Raw genomic sequence first — 20,338 nt, 5'->3', positions numbered from 1 at the left:
CTCCCATAGCATCAGTCCTATCCTTCCTAAACATTATCCAATCCAAGTTCAAAATTTCACTTCTTTTTACGTCTGGTTTCAATCAGCTTTCGGTACCTAATACAATATTATAATTAATATGTTACTGTTTGGTGTGGATGGGGTTGGCATGGCTGAAGGTCAATGGCCTTGTGGCGGAGGTTAATAATATCACTGTCATCAGTCTATGCAACCGCATGGATTGCATTGACTGCTAGTGGGTATGGCAGTTTGCCATGCATAGAATGTATTCGTGGTGGTCATCGTGTCTAGTATATCTGTGTATTGCTGTTGCTGCAGGATTGCAAAAAGTCTGTGAGCCAGGTCACATTCTTGGTGCACACATGCATAATTGTTGTAGTCCATAGTATGACATGTAAGAAAGTCACTTTCCAGTTTTACACATAACATAGACTGGTCCATGTAACAAACAAAATTATGTGGATCACCAAGATAGTGACTTTCTCATACCTGTTGTTCAAAAGAGAAGCAACTGTAGTATGACCCCATTGTTGTAGTGAAAGCAATCAGATGAAGTACACTGATTAAGTTATAGTAGCTGCTGTTGCTCCTGTGGACTCACCACTGTGTGAATTCTTGGTTGGAATGTTTATAGTGAAAAGCAGAGAGCAGATGAATGGAAATCATACACAATATATTGCTTAATATGGAGATACAAGATGTGTGTACATGCTATAATAGCACAACCCAGACTCATAACATCAGAGATACTCTTCTCATGCTGCAAGAAAGCTAGCATGCATGGAGAGGTGCACGAAGGACTGATTTTTCCTCAACACTTGGCCAAGATCAGGACAATAGAACCTAGCATATGCCGCAAGCTGCTAACAAAGAGATTGTAGCATAAAATTCTACAGAATTAAATGCTTAACTATTGCTTCAAAACACGGCAAGATTGTGTAAGACTATGAAAAGGTCAAATATTGTGAATCTCTGCATAGTTCACTAATCAGATGCTTCGAAAATCTACTTTTTGTTAAATTCCAAGAGGTGCATAATATTAAAGCTAGAAAGATCTCACTTTGGAATCAGATGCAGTTTATCAGAAAAAACTTATGGCAGAAAATTTTAAGACGCTAACCCCTTTGAATTACTCTACTTTTTTGAGAACTTTATAGACACAAAATATTATAGTTACAAAGTTCTACTTCTGTCCGGAAGCTGCCTCATTCACCTTTTGAATTATTAAGAAAAAACTAGTTTTCATATAAAAAATTTTTGAAAATAAATTAGGTTAACTAATCTTCATTATTAAGTTACAAAATGCAGATGGCCATTGTGACCATTATATTTATAATAAGTAACAATGAAGCTGTACCAAGTTTCAGGAAAATATTGTAATTTTACAATGGTGTAGAAATTAAAACAAGGGGCAGTTCAGAGGCCACCATTGGTCCTCGGTTCCAAATGAAAAATTCTGGAGTTCAAAATTTAAGAGTTACGGGGCCAAGAATTTTATAGAACATAAATAAATATTTACTTAGAGAAAAATTGGAACCATTATTAGTCTTCAACTAACAACAATACAAATAATATGGTAGTCATAAAGAGTGTTGATTGAGAGCTGCTGCCAACGATGGAAGCAGTTTTGGAGCAAGTGTTTTCTTTGCCATCCACACTGAGCATATACAGGGTGTACATAAAGTCTGGGAACACTTTCAATTATTTATTGCACTAGAACCAAAAATTGTACAGATATCAAACATATGTCATTTTGAAGTTTTTTTTTTCATTTATGCTGCCACAGCATAGTTTGGAAATTTGCCAATAACTTGTGCTAATCGCAAACATGGTGAGTTCAGGTGTAGAGTAAGCCTTCTGTGTTTTGGAGTTCGACAAAAACAAGTGTGCTACAGCTGTTCAATGGATATTTAGAACCAAGTACAGTAAGAAGCCACCAACAAGGAATCTGGAGTACAAAGCATCCACAAGATTGCATTGAATCTGAGCGTGATTCCCCAAAGGTAAATATTATTTGTGTCTTGTCACGTCAAACACAGTATGGCCATTCTTCTTTGCTTAGAGCACTGTCACTGTATATTCCTACTTGGAGATGTTGCAGCAATGGCTGATGCCTCAAATGCAAATGGACTCTCCCTTCATCTTTCAGCTCCACCCCATTTTCATCGTGAAGTTCATGGGTACCTGAACATGGAGCAGCCGCATCGATGAATAGGCCATACTACAGAAGGGGAGAGCTGTTTCATAAAATGGCCTCCCCGATCACCAGATCTCATTCCATGTTACTTTTTTCTGTGGGGACACATTAAAGATCTGGTGTATGTACCGCCTCTACCATGTGATGTAGCAGAGCTCCAAGAGAGAATATGAGAAGTGACTGCCACAGTTGATGATGCCATGCTGGGATGTGTATGGCAAGAATTCGATTACCATATTGACATCTTCTGGGTCACTCATGGTTCGCATATCAAATGTTTGTAAAAAAAACTTTCAGAGTTTCTCTTTAAAATGCAATATGTATGACATCTATACAATGTTTAGTTCTTGTGCAATAAATAATTGAAAGTGTTCCCAGGCTTTATGTACACCCTGTATAAAGAATGTGGTGTCTACACCTGGGAGCTTATTTGATCATTGTCAATCGTACTGGAAGGTGCTAAACTCTGCTACAGAATGTACCATTATTTTGTATGTAATAGAGGCCACCTAAGCCTCAGATGCCTTTGAAGATGACTGACATTCTTTTGTTTCAGTCAAATGATATATCATATGTATCTTGTGCAACAGTGTAAAAGTGAACGTACTTGGATTAAGAACTTATCTGGAAAGCCTGTCATTTGGTGTTCTGTTTTGTGTGCCACCTGCTATATTATGGAAAACTGTGTGGCAAATGTCCAAGAGTATTCCCCACTTTAAGGTAAGCAATTAACTTTACATAATCAGGAACAAAGAGAAGAAATTGTCTCTGAATTATGCTAAGTATGATAAGACAAGCTTTCACAATTTGCAAAACTGATACTTGTGCATGTGAAATTTAGACACAATATATTGAACAGTTAAATGACAGCAGACCTTTATTTATTGTCATGGCTCCTGATTCCTTTACATTATTCTCCGAGTGTTAGAACTTTTTAGTGGCAGTGAGCTAAATACAATGGTCGAACAGCCCCTTAAGGAGAGACTGTACCTTTGCAGGGGTCAAAATATATAAAAAAAATACTTTGCTCATAAACATTCCTTGGAGTGTATTTTCCAATCCCAAAGAAAGCAGGTGTTGACAGATGTCAAAATTACCAAACTATCAGTTTAATAAGTCACAGCTGCAAAATACTAACAGGAATTCTTTACAGATGAATGGAAAAACTGGTAGAAGCCAACCTTGGGGAAGATTCCATAGAAATATTGGAACACGTGAGGCAGTACTGACCTTACGACTTATCTTAGAAGAAAGATTAAGGAAAGGCAAACCTACGTTTCTAGCATTTGTAGACTTAGAGAAAGCTTTAGACAATGTTGACTGGAATACACTCTTTCAAATTCTAAAGGTGGCAGGGGTAAAATACAGGGAGCGAAAGGCTATTTACAATTTGTACAGAAACCAGATGGCAGTTATAAGAGTCGAGGGGCATCAAAGGGAATCAGTAAAGAGACAGCAAAGGACTTGGAAGATAAGTTGAACGGAATGGACAGTGTCTTGAAAGGAGGATATAAGATGAACATCAACAAAAGCAAAACGAGGATAATGGAATGTAGTCAAATTAAGTTGGGTGATGATGAGGGAATTAGATTAGGAAATGAGACACTTAAAGTAGTAAAGGAGTTTTGCTATTTGGGGAAAAAAATAACTGATGATGGTCGAAGTAGAGAAGATATAAAATGTAGAATGGCAATGGCAAGGAAAGCGTTTCTGAAGAAGAGAAATTTGTTAACATCGAGTATAGATTTAAGTGTCAGGAAGCCATTTCTGAAAGTATTTGTATGGAGTGTAGCCATGTATGGAAGTGAAACATGGACGATAAATAGTTTGGACAAGAAGAGAATAGAAGCTTTCGAAATGTGGTGCTACAGAAGAAGCTGAAGATTAGATGGGTAGATCACATAACTAATGATGAAGTATTGAATAGAATTGGGGAGAAGAGGAGTATGTGGCACAACTTGACAAAAAGAAGGGACCAGTTAGTAGGACATGTTCTGAGGCATCAAGGGATCACAAATTTAGCATTGGAGGGCAGTGTGGAGGGTAAAAATCATAGAGGAAGACCAAGAGATGAATACACTAAGCAGATTCAGAAGGATGTAGGTTGCAGTAAGTACTGGGAGATGAAGAAGCTTGCACAGGATAGGATAGCATGGAGAGCTGCATCAAACCAGTCTCAGGACTGAAGACCACAACAACAACAGAGCTAAGTATTGGACCTGTGGACTGTAGACAATGAACAGCATATTCTCCATTGCTTTCTGACCACACAAATAGTTTCTAGGCACTTGTCAAGGGTTGTGGTATCAAAAAATTGTACAAGACTACGAAACATTTCAACTTATAAACTAAATACCAGAGAAAATTATGTTCGAGTATAATGACTTTTCTGGAGACTAGAATTCTACTCTGTAGGAATCAGCATGGGTTTCGAAAAAGACGATCGTGTGAAACCCAGCTCGCGCTATTCGTCCACGAGACTCAGAGAGCCATAGACACTGGTTCACAGGTAGATGCCGTGTTTCTTGACTTCTGAAAGGCGTTCGATACAGTTCCCCACAGTCGTTTAATGAACAAAGTAAGAGCATATGGACTATCAGACCAATTGTGTGATTGGATTGAAGAGTTCCTATATAACAGAATGCAGCATGTCATTCTCAATGGAGAGAAGTCTTCCGAAGTAAGAGTGATTTCAGGTGTGCCGCAGGGGAGTGCTATAGGACCGTTGCTATTCACAATATACATAAATGACCTTGTGGATGACATCGGAAGTTCACTGAGGCTTTTTGCAGGTGATGCTGTGGTGTATCGAGAGGTTGTAACAATGGAAAATTGTACTGAAATGCAGGAGGATCTGCAGCAAATAGACACATGGTGCAGGGAATGGCAATTGAATCTCAATGTAGACAAGTGTAATGTGCTGCAAATACATAGAAAGAAAGTTCCCTTATCATTTAACTACAAAGTAGCAGGTCAGCAACTGGAAGCAGTTAATTCCATAAATTATCTGGGAGTATGCATTAGGAGTGATTTAAAATGGAATGATCATATAAAGTTGATCATCGGTAAAGCAGATGCCAGACTGAGATTCATTGGAAGAATCCTAAGGAAATGCAATCCAAAAACAAAGGAAGTAGGTTACAGTACACTTCTTCGCCCACTGCTTGAATACTGCTCAACAGTGTGGGATCCGTACCAGATAGGATTGATAGAAGAGATAGAGAAGATCCAACGGAGAGCAGCGCGCTTCGTTACAGGATCATTTAATAATCGCGAAAGCGTCACGGAGATGATAGATAAACTACAGTGGAAGACTCTGCAGGAGAGACGCTCAGTAGCTCGGTACGGGCTTTTGTTAAAGTTTCTAGAGCATACCTTCACCGAAGAGTCAAGCAGTATATTGCTCCCTCCTATGTATGTCTCGCGAAGAGACCATGAGGACAAAATCAGAGAGATTAGAGCCCACACAGAAGCATACCAACAATCCTTTTTTCCCCGAACAATACGAGACTGGAATAGAAGGGAGAACCGATAGAGGTACTCAGGGTACCCTCCGCCACACACCGTCAGGTGGCTTGCAGAGTATGGATGTAGATGTAGATGTAGATGTAGAAAATAATTTTTATCCACCGCCCCATAATGGAAGCTCAACCACTGACCAAAGATTCTTATTACCTCAGATATGCATTGTTGATGGTCAGGTACCCACAAAGTCAACACAATATTTCAGTATTCTGCTAGAAACATATTCATAGTCAGCAGAATAATTGCTTTTTAGTGACATGATAAATTTTGTAATCTCCTTAGGAATTGTGTTTGTGAAACGCCAATATAAATCTAATGCATCTATATTTGATAGTTTATTACTGGGTGCATTATCTATGCCACTGTGAGGAAGTAATCACTGAATCTGGTGACCAAAGTTCATAATGTGTCACCATTTCTGCCAGATTTATATTCTGGGCAATTAGTTTAATTTGGATCACTATTTAGTTTGTTTGTTGTTTAATTAATATGTCAAACTGTTCTTGCTTTGTCCATGGAAAATCTTTTTAATGTGTAGTACTTATATTTTGCTTTTTTAATAACAGGCTGGAAGGTTTTAAAACACTAGTGGTGATGAAGTTTCAACTGTAGACCACATTTCTCCTCTGAATTAGGTAGAGCTCTCTTATTTGTACAAGATACTTTAATCCCAGGAGATATCCATTCTTTACCCTTGCTAAAACTAGAACTGAACTGCTCCCAAACAGGCCATTAAGGTCCAATGGTACCGACCGGCTGCCATGTTGTCCTCATCCCACAGGTGTCACTGTATGCGGATACAGAGGGGCATGTGGTCAGCACACCACTCTCCTGGCCATATGTCAGTTTCCGAGACTGGAGCCAATATTTCTCAATCAAGTACCTCCTCAGTTTACCTCACAAGGGCTGAGTGCACCCCACTTGCCAACAGTGCTCGGAAGACCAGATGGTCACCCATCCAAGTGCTAGCCCAGCCAGGCAGCCCTTAACTTCTGTGTTCTGACAGGAAGAAACAGTAGACTGTTTACCTTCAATGCTTTAAAAATTTTTCTTCAACTGATTCAAATATTTTGGAGAAAATACTGTTCTTGAAGTGTCAGATAAAGAGACCTAGTTCTTTCAAAGTCTTTCTGTTGAGCAGTGTATGATAACCAGGGTCCAAGTATCTGTAATTTATTTATTTATCCATCCTTAGACAATATACATTGCATGGATGTCGTCAGTGAATGTACAAATTATGGTATGAAGTCTATTTTCTTAACAAATGCCATTTACATTGTTTAATAAGCATAGATATTTTGATGTAGAACTAACGTACATAAATACAAAGCCCTGCATACTTATTACATAAATGAAAAAAGATAATTTATATTGTTTAAATAAATACACTAGGTGTGTTGATATGGAACTAGCAGACATCAATGCATAGGCATAAATAAATAGACATGAATGAAAAAAAATGATGTTAAGTATAACTTATCCTAGGGGTTCCCAACAATTCTTTGGTTTTCGTTTAAGATATTCATCCAAAGTGTAGAAACAATGCTCTTGCAACAACAGTTTTAAAGTTTCTTTAAAAGAATACGTACTGCTAACTTCTTTTATATTCTGTGGCAGCTTATTATAGATTATCATGCCTTGATAATCAAGACTGTTCTGAGGTTTTAGCTTATTTTTTTTCTATTTAAATGGAGGCAATGACTCAGCCTTGTGTTATGATCATGAATAATGTTATTCAAGCCATAATTGTCAAGATTTTTTCTGATATACATTATGGTCTGAGAAATAAACTCCCAAGGAACCGTCAGAATGCCCAGTTTTTAAATAATTCTTTGCAATGAGACCATTTATTTCATTTTGTCATTATTCTTACAGCTCTCTTTTGTAATCTGAAAATGGTTTGTAGATTCTGGGTACTATTTCCCCAAAAGATTATTCTGTAGCTAAGGATGGCATGCACATAACCAAAGTAAGCTGACCTTACACAGATGTCAGAGCATACTGATGCAAGAACTCTAAGCATGTAGCATGCTGTGGAGACCCTCTTTGAGATAATCATGACATGTTCATTCCATTTTAGTTGGCTGTCGATGTCCAGCCCTAGGAATTTAGTGTTAGTTACATCTGTTATTGAAGTGTTGTGTAGTTTTAAATTTATGGACTTGTGCTTCCTGTTTGTTCTAAAGTACATGCTGTTTGTTTTCTTAATGTTGAGAGTTACTCTGTTCACTGTAGACCATATGTAAACATCTGCTAGTGCTTCATTGGCTTTTTCCAATAGCAGGTCAAGTGTCTTGTTGGTAATCAGTATGTTACTGTCTTCAGCAAAAAGTACTTTTTCTCCACACTTCACACAATGTGTGAAATAATTAATATAATTTAAGATAAATTTTGGGCCCAGAATACTTCCTTATGGGACTCCTATATTAACATACTGTGGGTCAGATAAGTGATTTATCACATACTTGGATGTGCTATATGAAATTTCTACTCTCTGTGCTCTGTTATGTAGGTACGATTTGAACCATTTATTTACCACTCCCCTGATTCCCAGAGACTCCAACTTGTGAGCAAGATTGATGGTATCAAAGGCCTTCAATAGTTCTAGGAAAATTCCAGTTACACAACTGTCCTTGTCTACTGATTCAAGAACAATTTTTGTAAACTGAGTTACTGTGGTTTCAGTGCCTCTATCCGGTTGGAACTATGCTGTTCCTTGCAGAGAAGATTATATTTATTTAAGTAGCTCATAAGTCTACTTTTCATTAATCCATTCCATTGTTTCACTATATTGGACCTTGTGCTTTAACAGAGGAACATTTCTTCCAGTGATTGTTTCAAACATAACTTTATTTCTTTTAAAAAACTTGATATAAACCAATGCATTAAACAGATTAAAAATAAATATCATTAAGTGTGACTGACATGGAAAAACAAAGCAGTGATACCTTAAAATCAAACAATGGAAAATCCAGGATGAAACAATGACAGTATTATGAAATGGATAAACTCATACTCAATATATAGCAGAGATGTTTAGTTGCAGACAGGCACAACAAAAATACTACTAAACACCTAAGCTTTTGGCCAGTAGCAGGAATATCTTACCTTGATATAACAAAGACCCAAATGCTAATGCTTCAGCTGTAGACCAGTCAATGTTGCTTCTATCAGCCAGTTTCTTCAGGCGTCCTTGGATATGTGTTTTTTGTAGATGTGAGTGAATGGACTGAAATTTTTTGTAAGAAACAGAAGAAAAAGTTAATTTTTTAAATGCTCTGCCCATAGGACAAGGAGTTTATAACATGATCTAAACTTAAATAATAAAGTACCAGTAACCTACATGAATATGGGTGTTAAAGATCATCATAATTTCTATTTGCTGTTGTTCTACACATGGAGAAATGGAATAGTATAAAACTATATTATGTTCATATGTTTTTTTTTTATGCATTTTGACTTGTTCCACATCTCTGGTCATCTTTCCTGTGGTAGTATCTGTGGATCATGTTATACAAATGAAGGAGTTATAGTGTTGAACTGCATGGGAAATAGCTGTGTCACGATGCAGATTCTCCCTTTATAAATATTATTAGCAGTCATGTTAGATACTATGCCTGAAACTCCGCAGGTAAGCTCATGTGCAAATTTCTCAGGCCATGGTGTTTCAAATTAAGCCACAATGCACCCCAATGAAACATGAAAAAGAAGTATTCATAATTATTCAGTGTCATCCTGGATTAAATTCTGTATACTGGCTACTGTATAAAGATTGTAACTTACTTTTGTGACTGACCATTCAATATCTGTTTCCTACATCCAATAAATGTGCCACTTCATACCATAGGTACTACACATGTATGTAGCTGCATTAATAAACATGTCATATGTGCTCAGTCTTTCCTTTGCGCACTACAAAGGGATTTCTCCAGTTACTCCTTTCCAACACTGAGTATAAGGCCTCAAAATACTAAACCTTTGAGGGATAGAGAAATGTTGAGAAAATAATGATACAAAGTTGGATATGTTAGTTATTCAAATGAACAATTTTTATCAGGAAGTAATGCAATGTTAATAATATGTCACATTTTTGCTCCATCAGTCTTTTAAATGTAAATCTTTAAAAAGAAACACATAAGATAGCAACATTGACATCACTACCAATAAAATCTCTTGGCACTAGAGTCTTCATGTCAGCATATGGCCATGAAGGAATTACCTGAATGGGTCAGATAACAATAGATGTGATGTACATGTACAGACAAGAGAAAGAGCTTCACAAACTGAGCAAATCAATAATGTGTTTCTCCACCTTTGGTTCTTATGAAAACAGTTATTTGGCTTGGCACTAACTGATAGAGCTATTGCGTGTTCTCCAAAGAGATATGGATCCAAATCCTGTGTAATTGGCACATTAGATGGTCTAAATCCTGATACAGTTGGAGGGCCCTGCTCATAATGCACCAAACATTCTTAGTTGGGGAGAGATCTGGCAACTTTCCGTGCCAAGGTAGGTTCTGGCAAGCATGAAGACAAGCAGTAGAAACTCTCACCATGTAAGGGTGGGCATTATGTTGCTGAAATGGAAGCCCAAGATGGCTTGCCATGAATGGCAACAAAATAGGGCATAGAATATCATCAACATACCACTGTGCTGTAAAGGTGCCAAGGATGACAACCAAAGTAGTCCTGCTATGAAAAGAAATAGCATACTAGACCCTCACTACTGGTTGTCGATTTGTATGGCGGGTGACAGTCAGGATCGGTATCCCACTGCTGTCCAGGGTGTCTCCAGACACATATTTGACTTTGAATCTTATTAACTGGAGTAGAACTGATTTCATTGATGAGTACTGCTTCAATCCGAGCCCTGATGGCCAGCAAGGACTTGTCTGAAGATGCTCTGAACAGTGGTGGGATACCAACCTGACTATTGCCCACCATATGGGTCGAGAACCCCAAGTGTTGATCTGGAGTGCCATGAATTTTCTTAGCAGAGCCCCTTTGGTTTTCAGCCATGTCACCCTTACAGCACAGTGATACATCGAGGATATTCTACAACCCATTTTGTTGCCCTTCATGACAAGCCATCCTGAGCTTACATTTCAGTAAGATAATGGCTGCCCAAATGAGATGAGAGTTGCTACTGCTTGTCTTTGTGCTCAACATATCCTACATTGGCCAGCAAGGACACCAAATCTCTCCCCAGATGAGAATGTTTGGAGCATTATGGGGAGGGTCCCCAACCAGCTTGGGATTTTGATGATCTAGTGTGCCAGTTGGACAGAATATGGCACCATATCCCTCAGGGGGACATCCAACAACTCCATCAATCAATGCCAAGCTAAGTACCTGCTTTCATAAGGACCAGAGGTGGACCAGTGTGTTATTGACTCAATTTGAAAAGCTCTTTCTTCTGAATAAACTAAGCAATTTTTCTGAAATTGCAGTCATTTGTTTATCCGTACATACACATTACATCTACTGATTTCAATCCCATTTGGTTAAGTGCTTCATGTTGCAATTTGTTAATTTTTTTTTAGAGTGTGGTAATGAATTCAATAGTCGCCAATGACAAGTATCATATTTCCTGGTGTTACTCGTGTTTTGAGAGCCCTACGTGATGGACACTCTCTCATCCTGTATTTCACAATTATTATTTCCTGTTATCATATGCCATTTTTGTTACAACTACATTTACCCAAGATGGTATGGAAAATTGTCTGAAAATCACATTTTTAAACTTATTTTGTAGTCTTTCTGGAGTGGAGATGAGGAATTAGCTAAGTATATGAATAGGCAGGTGTGAGAACTTGCCAGAAAAACACGCTCAGTCTGATTAGGCACATCAAATCAATGGCTGTTAATGAAGTACAGAGCCAAACAGGTTCTGGCTCAGCTCTTCGTCTTGGGAGTTCATGTACTGCACATTCAGCTATGTGACCATGTGGGTATCAATTGTCACTGCTTTTCTAAACTTGTGGTAGGTTCCTCAGTATGCTGTCATAAGTCTTGAATACTACAGTGTGCATTTCTAGAGTGGTTCACACATCTTAGGTTTTCCTGGTGTTATGTAATTGGGTAATAAGCTGTACATACTATAATTATTCATCCATATATTTTAACATAAATGCAAATTATAAATAATGGAAGGATTAAGGTTAACCACCCACCAAGTAGTTAAGGTTTTGAGTGGTTGACAAGCATGTAAAAAAGATAGACATCCTTCTCGGAGCTAACTGATTAACAAAACCACACACATGCACATGAATGGCAAGATTGTTGCAGTGATAATAGTTTCCAGATAGTTAACAATGAATTTAACTTTGTTAATGTGTCTGTCAAACATTCAGCACCTGAACTTTGCCGTGATTGGCAATACTTTTCCTTCCATTATTTGTCTTCCCTCATAGGACTTTCCAGTATTGTGGGTACATATATATACCATCACCAATAATTATAAATAAATACACACATCAAAAAAAGTTTTGCATGACCTAGGTTCCGAGAGTTCCGGAACCTGTACAGAAAATTGGAATACAGATCAACACAAACATCATGTCCACCATTTTTATTACTCACGAAAAGCACACATTGCATGTTGTACCACCATACAGCGAGAGCTTCAGAGATGGTGGCCCAGATTGTTGTATACACTGGTACCTTTGATACCCAGTAGCACGTCCTCTTGCATTGATGTATGCCTGTATTTGTCATGGCATACTATCCTCAAATTCATCAAGGCACTGTCAATATGGTTGCACTGTCAGTTGGAGAATGGCATTCATGTACTGCACAACCACTACGGTGCCTTCCATGACCACCAGCGGCGTACGTCGGCCCCACATAATGCCACCCCAAAACAGGAGGGAAATAAATACACATATCAAAAAACGTTTTGCATGACCTAGGTTCCGAGAGTTCTGGAACCTGTACAGAAAATTGGAATAATGATCAACACAAACATCATGTCCACCATTTTTATTACTCACGAAAAGCACTCACTGGACAGTGCATCTAAGGCATTCAACCTAACCAGGTTGTCTCCAAACATGTCTCCGACGATTGTCTGGTTGAAGGCATATGCAACATGCATTGGTTGTTGGACCCATCTGTTCTGTGCTGCAGGGCGTTGTGATTGCAAAGATGGACCTCACTATGGACGTCGGGAATGAAGTTATGCATCATGCAGCCTATTGCACACAGTTTGAGCCTTAACATGACATCCTGTAGCTGCATGAAAAGCATTATTCAACATGGTGGCATTGCTGTCAGGATTCCTTTGAGCCATAATCTGTAGGTAGTGGTCATCCACTGCTGTAGTAGCCCTTGGGCAGCCTGAGCGAGGCATGTCATTGACAGTTCCTGTCTCTCTGTATCTCCTCCATGTCCGAAGAACATCACTTTGGTTCACTCCGAGATGCCGGGACACTTCCCTTGTTCAGAGCCCTTCCTGGCACAAAGTAACAATGCGGATGCGATCGAAACATGGCATTGAGCATCTAGGCATGGTTAGACTACAGACAACACAGGTTGTTTACCTCCTTCCTTGTGGAATGACTGGAACTGATTGGCTGTCGGACTCCTTCTGTCTAATAGGCACTGCTCATGCATGGTTGTTTACATCTTTGGGCGGGTTTAGTGACATCTCTGAACAGTCAAGGGGACTGTGTCGGTGATACAATATCCACAGTCAACGTCTATCTTCAGGAGTTCTGGGAACCAGGGTGATGCAAAATCTTTTTTGATGTGTGTATACTGCTGGTACCCTTCAAATAGAAACCCATGTATCAGTACATTTTTGATGTATACCTTCAAGCAGTCACAATTTATTCTGCAAGTACAAAAGAGATTATAGTTGCTACTGCTTGTCTGTGTGCTCAACATATCCTAGATAGGCCAGCAAGGTCACCACATCTCTCCCCAGTTGAGAATGTTTGGAGCATTATGGGGAGGGCACCATAATCTACACCACATCATTATACTATACATACCAATTATATGGATGATGGTTACAACTAATGAATCCAAATTAATTTTCCTGTGAAATCAGCAATAATAAAAATTGAGACTCAGTTTTACAACTGTTGAACACAGCTAGTTGCCATACTCAGCAACGGAAGAGTTCCTCTTCTCAGAATCTTTCTGACACTCATTCAAACCATTATCTCTCAATTCATTATCAAATTGATTCAAAATGGTTCAAATGGCTCTGAGCACTATGGGACTTAACTTCTGAGGTCATCATTCCCCTAGAACTTAGAACTACTTAAACCAAACTAACCTAAGGACATCACAAATATCCATGCCCGAAGCAGGAATCGAACCTGCGACCGTAGTGGTCGCGCGGTTCCAGACTGTAGCACCTAGAACCGCTCGGTCACTCTGGCCAGCTATCAAATTTATCTTTGCTGTATTAGCTTCACTGTATCTTTACTGATCCATCATCAGTCTGTAACACCTGAAGCAAAAGGGAGCCAGAGGTACAAGCTAGTAGAGAGTGGGACAGCAAGGGAAGGAGATACTACACCAGAGAGAGATATTTCTAGTGCAGGTAGTGGTGATAGTGTGTTAGTGTGATGAAAGGGGGGATGGAGGGTAGGGAAGACAGCAGAAAAGAGAGGGAGACAGACCATTGAGAGAACAATGTGCATGGAAGTTCATTGAATTATGAACTGGAGTTAAATAAAGGACCAGAGCAAAGTAATAAGAAACAAGGAAACAGGTAGATGGAGATATGAAAACCAGGAACAGGTGCAGTTAGGTCTATGAGAATGGCACAACAGACATCAAAGGCCAGGAGAGAGGGAATAAGCAAGTGGAGGTACTTACTTTCTCCTGTAATCCGCAACATAAACTTTTTATTCATTACAGAATTCTCTTGCATCCTAGAAGAAACTGTCTGTGATTCAAGTAAACCAAGGAATTGCCTATCTTACGAATATTCTTCGGAAAATAACAGGACATGCTGTGTCCTTAGTAATGTCTTACACATTTCAATGATGATTGAAGAAATTACTCTAAATGTATGATGTATGATATCTTCATGTTGCAGGTACTTATTTATCAGGGCATTCCTGTGGGGTTGGGCATTATCATTCAAGAAATGGTATTCAGGGCCATATTTGCCATGACAAATTCACACATTCTATTGCAGTAGTGCACCCATGCTTCTGGCATAATGTTAGAACAGACAAGAACACTGCCACCAACCACGTTATCCCTTTTCTCAATACTGGCAAGATTATAATAGGTTTCAGGAGCACAGATAATGAATGGATACTGAAATTCTCATGACAGACAAAACTGAGATTCATCCATGGACAAGACACATCTCCACTATTCCTTGGCCCACTTATCTTGGGCAAATCAACACATTTGTCATACTACATATAGCCTTTGTACCAAATGAATGTGTATAATGTGTCACTGTGCTTGCACCACACTCTTGATATCACAAAAGAAAACGTGTATCTTAGAAGTGGTCATGGGGTCTCTGAGCCTTTGTTGGTATGACATCTTTGAGCACTTAAGGCAAGATATTATTCCTGACTCTGGGTTGCTGTACATGTTAAATATTGACCACACTCCTATTGAATGTTTCCTCCCTCCCGGAGTCTTCTTCACAATTAGAATTGATACTGCAAATTGCATTCAACTTGTAAGTTATTTTGTGCTGACTGTGGATGGACTACTAATGAGCTGTGTATATGCAGTGTCCCACTTCCCTGCAAATCAAATACTATGTGCCAGATAAATACAGTTAACAGTCACCACCAATACAAACAAAATGTCTCACCATGTGGACATTTGCAAACACACTGAGTGATCTCATAACAGTGTACCATGTGTGTAATGTATTTCTATGCTGCCCAGCTGCAGATCCCAAAAAAATCACTTAACTCGTGGACAAGAGTTTACAAATGTGGGTCCATTATGCATGGTAGGTAATATTAACTCTTTTCTCATTGATCTTGTAATATTAACTCTTTTCTCATTGATCTTAATGCGCAGTTCATTGTGAAATGATGCTGACTCAATTTTTCAGACACATCACTTGTAAAATTCAGAGACAGTGATTGTCAGAGCAGCACTGCCTGTATGAATACAATGTCAAATATTTTGCATGGGTAATGTGTATCATGGATTTCTGTCTCCTTTATAAGTTAAAGAATTTAAATCTTGCATATTATGTTCTTATCCAAAGTTTATTTTCAAAAATATTTTAAATTCATTATGCTGTACACATGTATACTACCTGTAAGAAAATGTGTTGATTAGTGTAACAGTAACTTCTTCCCCTTTCAATCAACATAATGATTGCTTCAAGTATATTCACTGATCTGTATAATACATTGGCTAATTGGATTGATACTATGTTCACTGAGCCATTGATAATAGATAAATAGGTGTGATGCAATAAATGAAGGTCATGTACTTACAAAATTATCTGGGTAGGTAACTGATTTTATGCCTATGTAATGTAGAAGTTGTTCATCAACACCTGTATCCCATGTAGTCACTGCAGCAGGAGCCTGTTTTATTTTGGACCACAGATTTTTGAAATATACTGCCTGTAAGAAAATGTGTTGATTAATGTAACAGTAACTTCTTCCCCTTTCAATCAACATAATGATTGCTTCAAGTATATTCACTGATCTTTCTTACTGATTATATATTTAATGGCTAACAGGCGTTATAAACCTTTAACTAATTTTTACAATTACTTACAACAATCAAAAGAAACTCCCTTTTGATTTTATTACAAACCAACACTCCATGTAGTAAAACATTCAGAAAATAACTATATTCTAACAATGTTGACACAAAGACCATCCAGTATGCGTGTATTCTCGACTGCATGTAATGATTTAGGAAATATGTTACCTGGATAATTTTTGTTCTTTCTTTTACCTGCTGCATTAATATATTATCTACCCACATGTAGTGCTGTTGCATGTTCTTCTGATTTTGTGGAAGAGTTTAATTACTGTTGTCACCATCTAAAAGATATCATTTAAAGGTAAGGTTTGTGGCTCAAGCCAGTGACCAGGTTATTGGCCTAACTGTAGGTAGAATACAGCCTTTCTTCACTGCATCACTGGGAGGGGGAGGGTGGCAGGCCTGTCTCATTTGGACACAACATTGGGCATGTGTGTGTGTGTGTGTGTGTGTGTGTGTGTGTGTGTGTGTGTGAGTTATGCATGTGTGAATGTGTGCATGTTTTGCTTACATCTCACAAAGGAATTTGTCCAATAGCTGATCACATCGATCAGTCTTTCATCAATATGCCTGTCTGCCACTCAATGCCTCAATACCAAATTCAGTGCCAACATGGTGAGTAGCAATCTGGCCTTTTCATGTTGTTATTTGTGTTGCTAGTTCTCTGAGAAAGATATCTCTCCAAAAATACACCTGTCTGCTCCTCTTGATTTTCTCTATCAATTGAACAGTAAACTGTCTTCATATAAACATTCAAATATCATCCTGGATTTTTGAGTGTCATCTTTATTAGGCTTTAAAGTATTTTTATGATACCACCATCATAATATCAGTAGCAGCAGGAGTATTAGCACTTTGTCCTTTAAGTCTGTTCTAACTTCTTTCTAGTCCTACAATATTTTCCAGAGGTATCCTTGCCTTTTTGGACCTACTGGGTTAGTATTACCAAGGAGTTTTTTTCAGCCTAGGTCCAGGCATTTTGATGCATGCATTGTAATCAGTTGTTCCTGTATTTCATTACTATGTCAGTTGATCTGAACTTCCAGCTATTCTTGAACATCTTCAGTACTTTTGTGGTCAAGTAGTGAATAACGTACTACATGTAAGTTGAAGTTCATTTCAGCCACCTCTACCTGTACTATTTGGTCAGATGTTAGAGCCCAGTTTTCACTCCTACACTGCAATAATTGTACAATAGTTCCATTAATTGACTGTTCCATCAGTTCTTGGTAGAACATTCTACACATTATGAATGAAAACACACACATTGGTGTAATTTTCTACAATATTTATTATTTATTTCACAAATCAGTTTTTGGCTATTACACCAGCATCAGGTAGAAAGATAAGTGTATGGTGCAGAGAAATTTTGTTGGAGCAAAGATTTCAAACTAGTGCATCTACAGAATATCTCCATTCCCAGAGATGAAAAATGTTAATGTTAAATTTAAGAATAAAACAAAAGGGATTATTTCAGTGTAAATTTGATGTAAGGTTATTAAAATAAGTAAAACATGTAAAAAATTAAATAATGAACTGTATACTAATTATATCAGTTGTTCATATAAGAAAATAAATTGAACAGTAAACTTTGGTGACATGTTTAAGCAGGTAAGTGAAGCAGCTGTGAACATACAAACTAAAATTTTGTAACACAACAAGAGAAGTTATAGTAACTGAAACAAAGGAAAATGGGGCATGTGAGTAACAATGGTAATTTACAACATGGCCTGGGTGGGATTATTAGTATCTGCAGTTAGACGTGACCAGTAAGGCAACTGTGTCTGCTCATTCAGTACTAAGCTTGGACTGATGGACATATGTTTATTAATTTCTGTTATTTCAAGATAATTCATCTTCCTTCTCTTATGGATGAGATGTAATAGTTTGTTTCACCTAGTGACTTTTGCAGACCACCTGCTTAGAGAAGGCCAGCTTAGTACTGAATGACCAGTTATTGTTCCCTTACTCACCACTTCTAATTGCAGATATAACTCATAATCCCACCCAGGCCATGTTGTAAATTACCCTTCTTACTCACATGCTCCATTTTCCTTTGTTTCAGTTACTATAATTTCTCTTGTTGTATTAAAAAAAATTTACTTTGTATAACCACTGCTTCACTTGCCTGCATAATCTCACTAGCATATCTTATCTTTGTGTAATGTAGGAACTATGAAAGATAGACAAAGTGAAAAACAAAGTGCCTCATTCTCAACGAAGCTTATTGTATGAACCCAATATCGTGTTTACAAGCAGATTCAGTGTGCAATCAACTGTGCAAGATAAGAAACATTGTGCATGATATAAAACTAATTTCTGAGCTGAATATGAAACTACAAATACGTGGAGTGATACACCCAAAGGAATGCCTAACAACTCAATTACTGTCATGAAAGAAAATGAGACTGAAATCTCTGAACACTTGTGTGATCTAAATATCAAGTGTTTGTCCATCACTGATACTAAATTGTTTGGCTATAACACTGGTGGGCCTTCTAAACATGCAGAGAAATCTAAATGAAGAAAAGTAATTGTGATGGCAGACTGTCAAGGTCGTGGATTTGCTTGCCTTCTGAACAATCAGCTCAGTGTACAAACAATTGCTTACATAAAGCCCGGTGCTTCTATGCCGGAAGTTTGCAAGCATGTATTATCCACAGACGTTGCTGACTTATCCTCTGAAGACTTTGTTGTGCTATTTGGTGGGTCAAATGATGTGTACAAAAATGAAACTCACAAAGCAAAACAAGAACTAAAAAGGTGCTTAGGACAGTTGACACACACAAATGTTTTAGTGCTGAACATCCCACACTGGCATGACTTACCATCTTGGTCATGCATGAAAAAAGAAATAATCAATGCCAACCAACAAATTTCATTACTTTGTAAACATTTCAGAAATGTAGAACTCATAAATGTTAACAATATTGGGCACAGATTCCACACATTACATGGATTGCACGTTAACAACATGGGGAAAAAACTGCTCATTGGAAAAATTGAAGACCTCACTCACCAACACAACAACAACAAAAGAAGAAACAAGGTGCCTCCAATATTCAGGCACAGCAACAACTATGAATGCAGTAACAGCTTCACCAATTGCAGACCCAGCTCTAACACCAGCAGCAATATTATCAACAGTAGGATCAGCAGCAGAATCAACAACCAGAGCAGCTGAACAACTACCAGGGGAGCCAGACACAGAAGAAAATTCTGCTGCAGATGATAATAGAAGAATAGGTGCAGTCGGGAAAAGAAAAGCAGTACTTCCAGCACACCTGAATGATTTTTTTATTGACAAGATAAAGGTAAGTTATCAATTAAATATGCCAAAGTCTAAAAATATGCTAAAGGCTAACAAATCTTTTAATTTCATGCTGATTCATCAAAATGTCCAATCATTGCTAAAGAAATTATGTGAACTTGAAATTTTATGTACTGATGAGCTAAAAAACACTTCTGTAATGTGTATAACTGAACACTGGCTGCCTAAAGATGCAATGTCAGTCGCAAAACTTGCAGACTTCAATCTTTCATCATCATTCTCTAGAATTACATCCAGTCATGGAGGGTCATGTTTATTTGTTAAAAGTAGCATTGATTATTGTAACGTAAAACCCATTGAACTGTTAGCTGAATGAAAGTTTTTGAAGTATCCACAGTTGAACACTCTGCATTAAAATTAATAATCATCTGTGTATATAGGAGCCCTGATGGGAACTTAAATGATTTCTGTCATCAACTAGAAGCAGCTTTAAATACTATAAAAACTTCAACAAAACAGTGATCATATGTGGAGATTTTAATATTGATTTTCAAGAAATCTCAAAAGACCAGCAAAGCTTAAGGGCCCTACTGGAAACACATAACATAAAAGCCACCATAGAT

The 20,338-nt window shown here is 37.9% G+C and overlaps 1 protein-coding gene across 1 annotated transcript in view; it reads right to left on the bottom strand.

The window, feature by feature from the left end:
- LOC126260926 (probable 2-oxoglutarate dehydrogenase E1 component DHKTD1 homolog, mitochondrial) overlaps positions 1-20,338 on the bottom strand; it is a 322,465-nt gene that overhangs the window by 96,071 nt on the left and 206,056 nt on the right. The window contains exons 11-12 of the mRNA XM_049958422.1: positions 16,165-16,296; positions 8,831-8,951 (exon numbers count right to left, since the gene is read on the bottom strand). Of these exons, the coding sequence (XP_049814379.1) occupies positions 8,831-8,951; positions 16,165-16,296 (253 nt within the window). The remainder of the gene's footprint in view (positions 1-8,830; positions 8,952-16,164; positions 16,297-20,338) is intronic.

Source organism: Schistocerca nitens, chromosome 5, assembly GCF_023898315.1.
Source record: "Schistocerca nitens isolate TAMUIC-IGC-003100 chromosome 5, iqSchNite1.1, whole genome shotgun sequence".
NCBI classification, from domain to species: domain Eukaryota; kingdom Metazoa; phylum Arthropoda; class Insecta; order Orthoptera; family Acrididae; genus Schistocerca; species Schistocerca nitens.
This window is presented reverse-complemented; position numbering and strand designations above follow the sequence as displayed.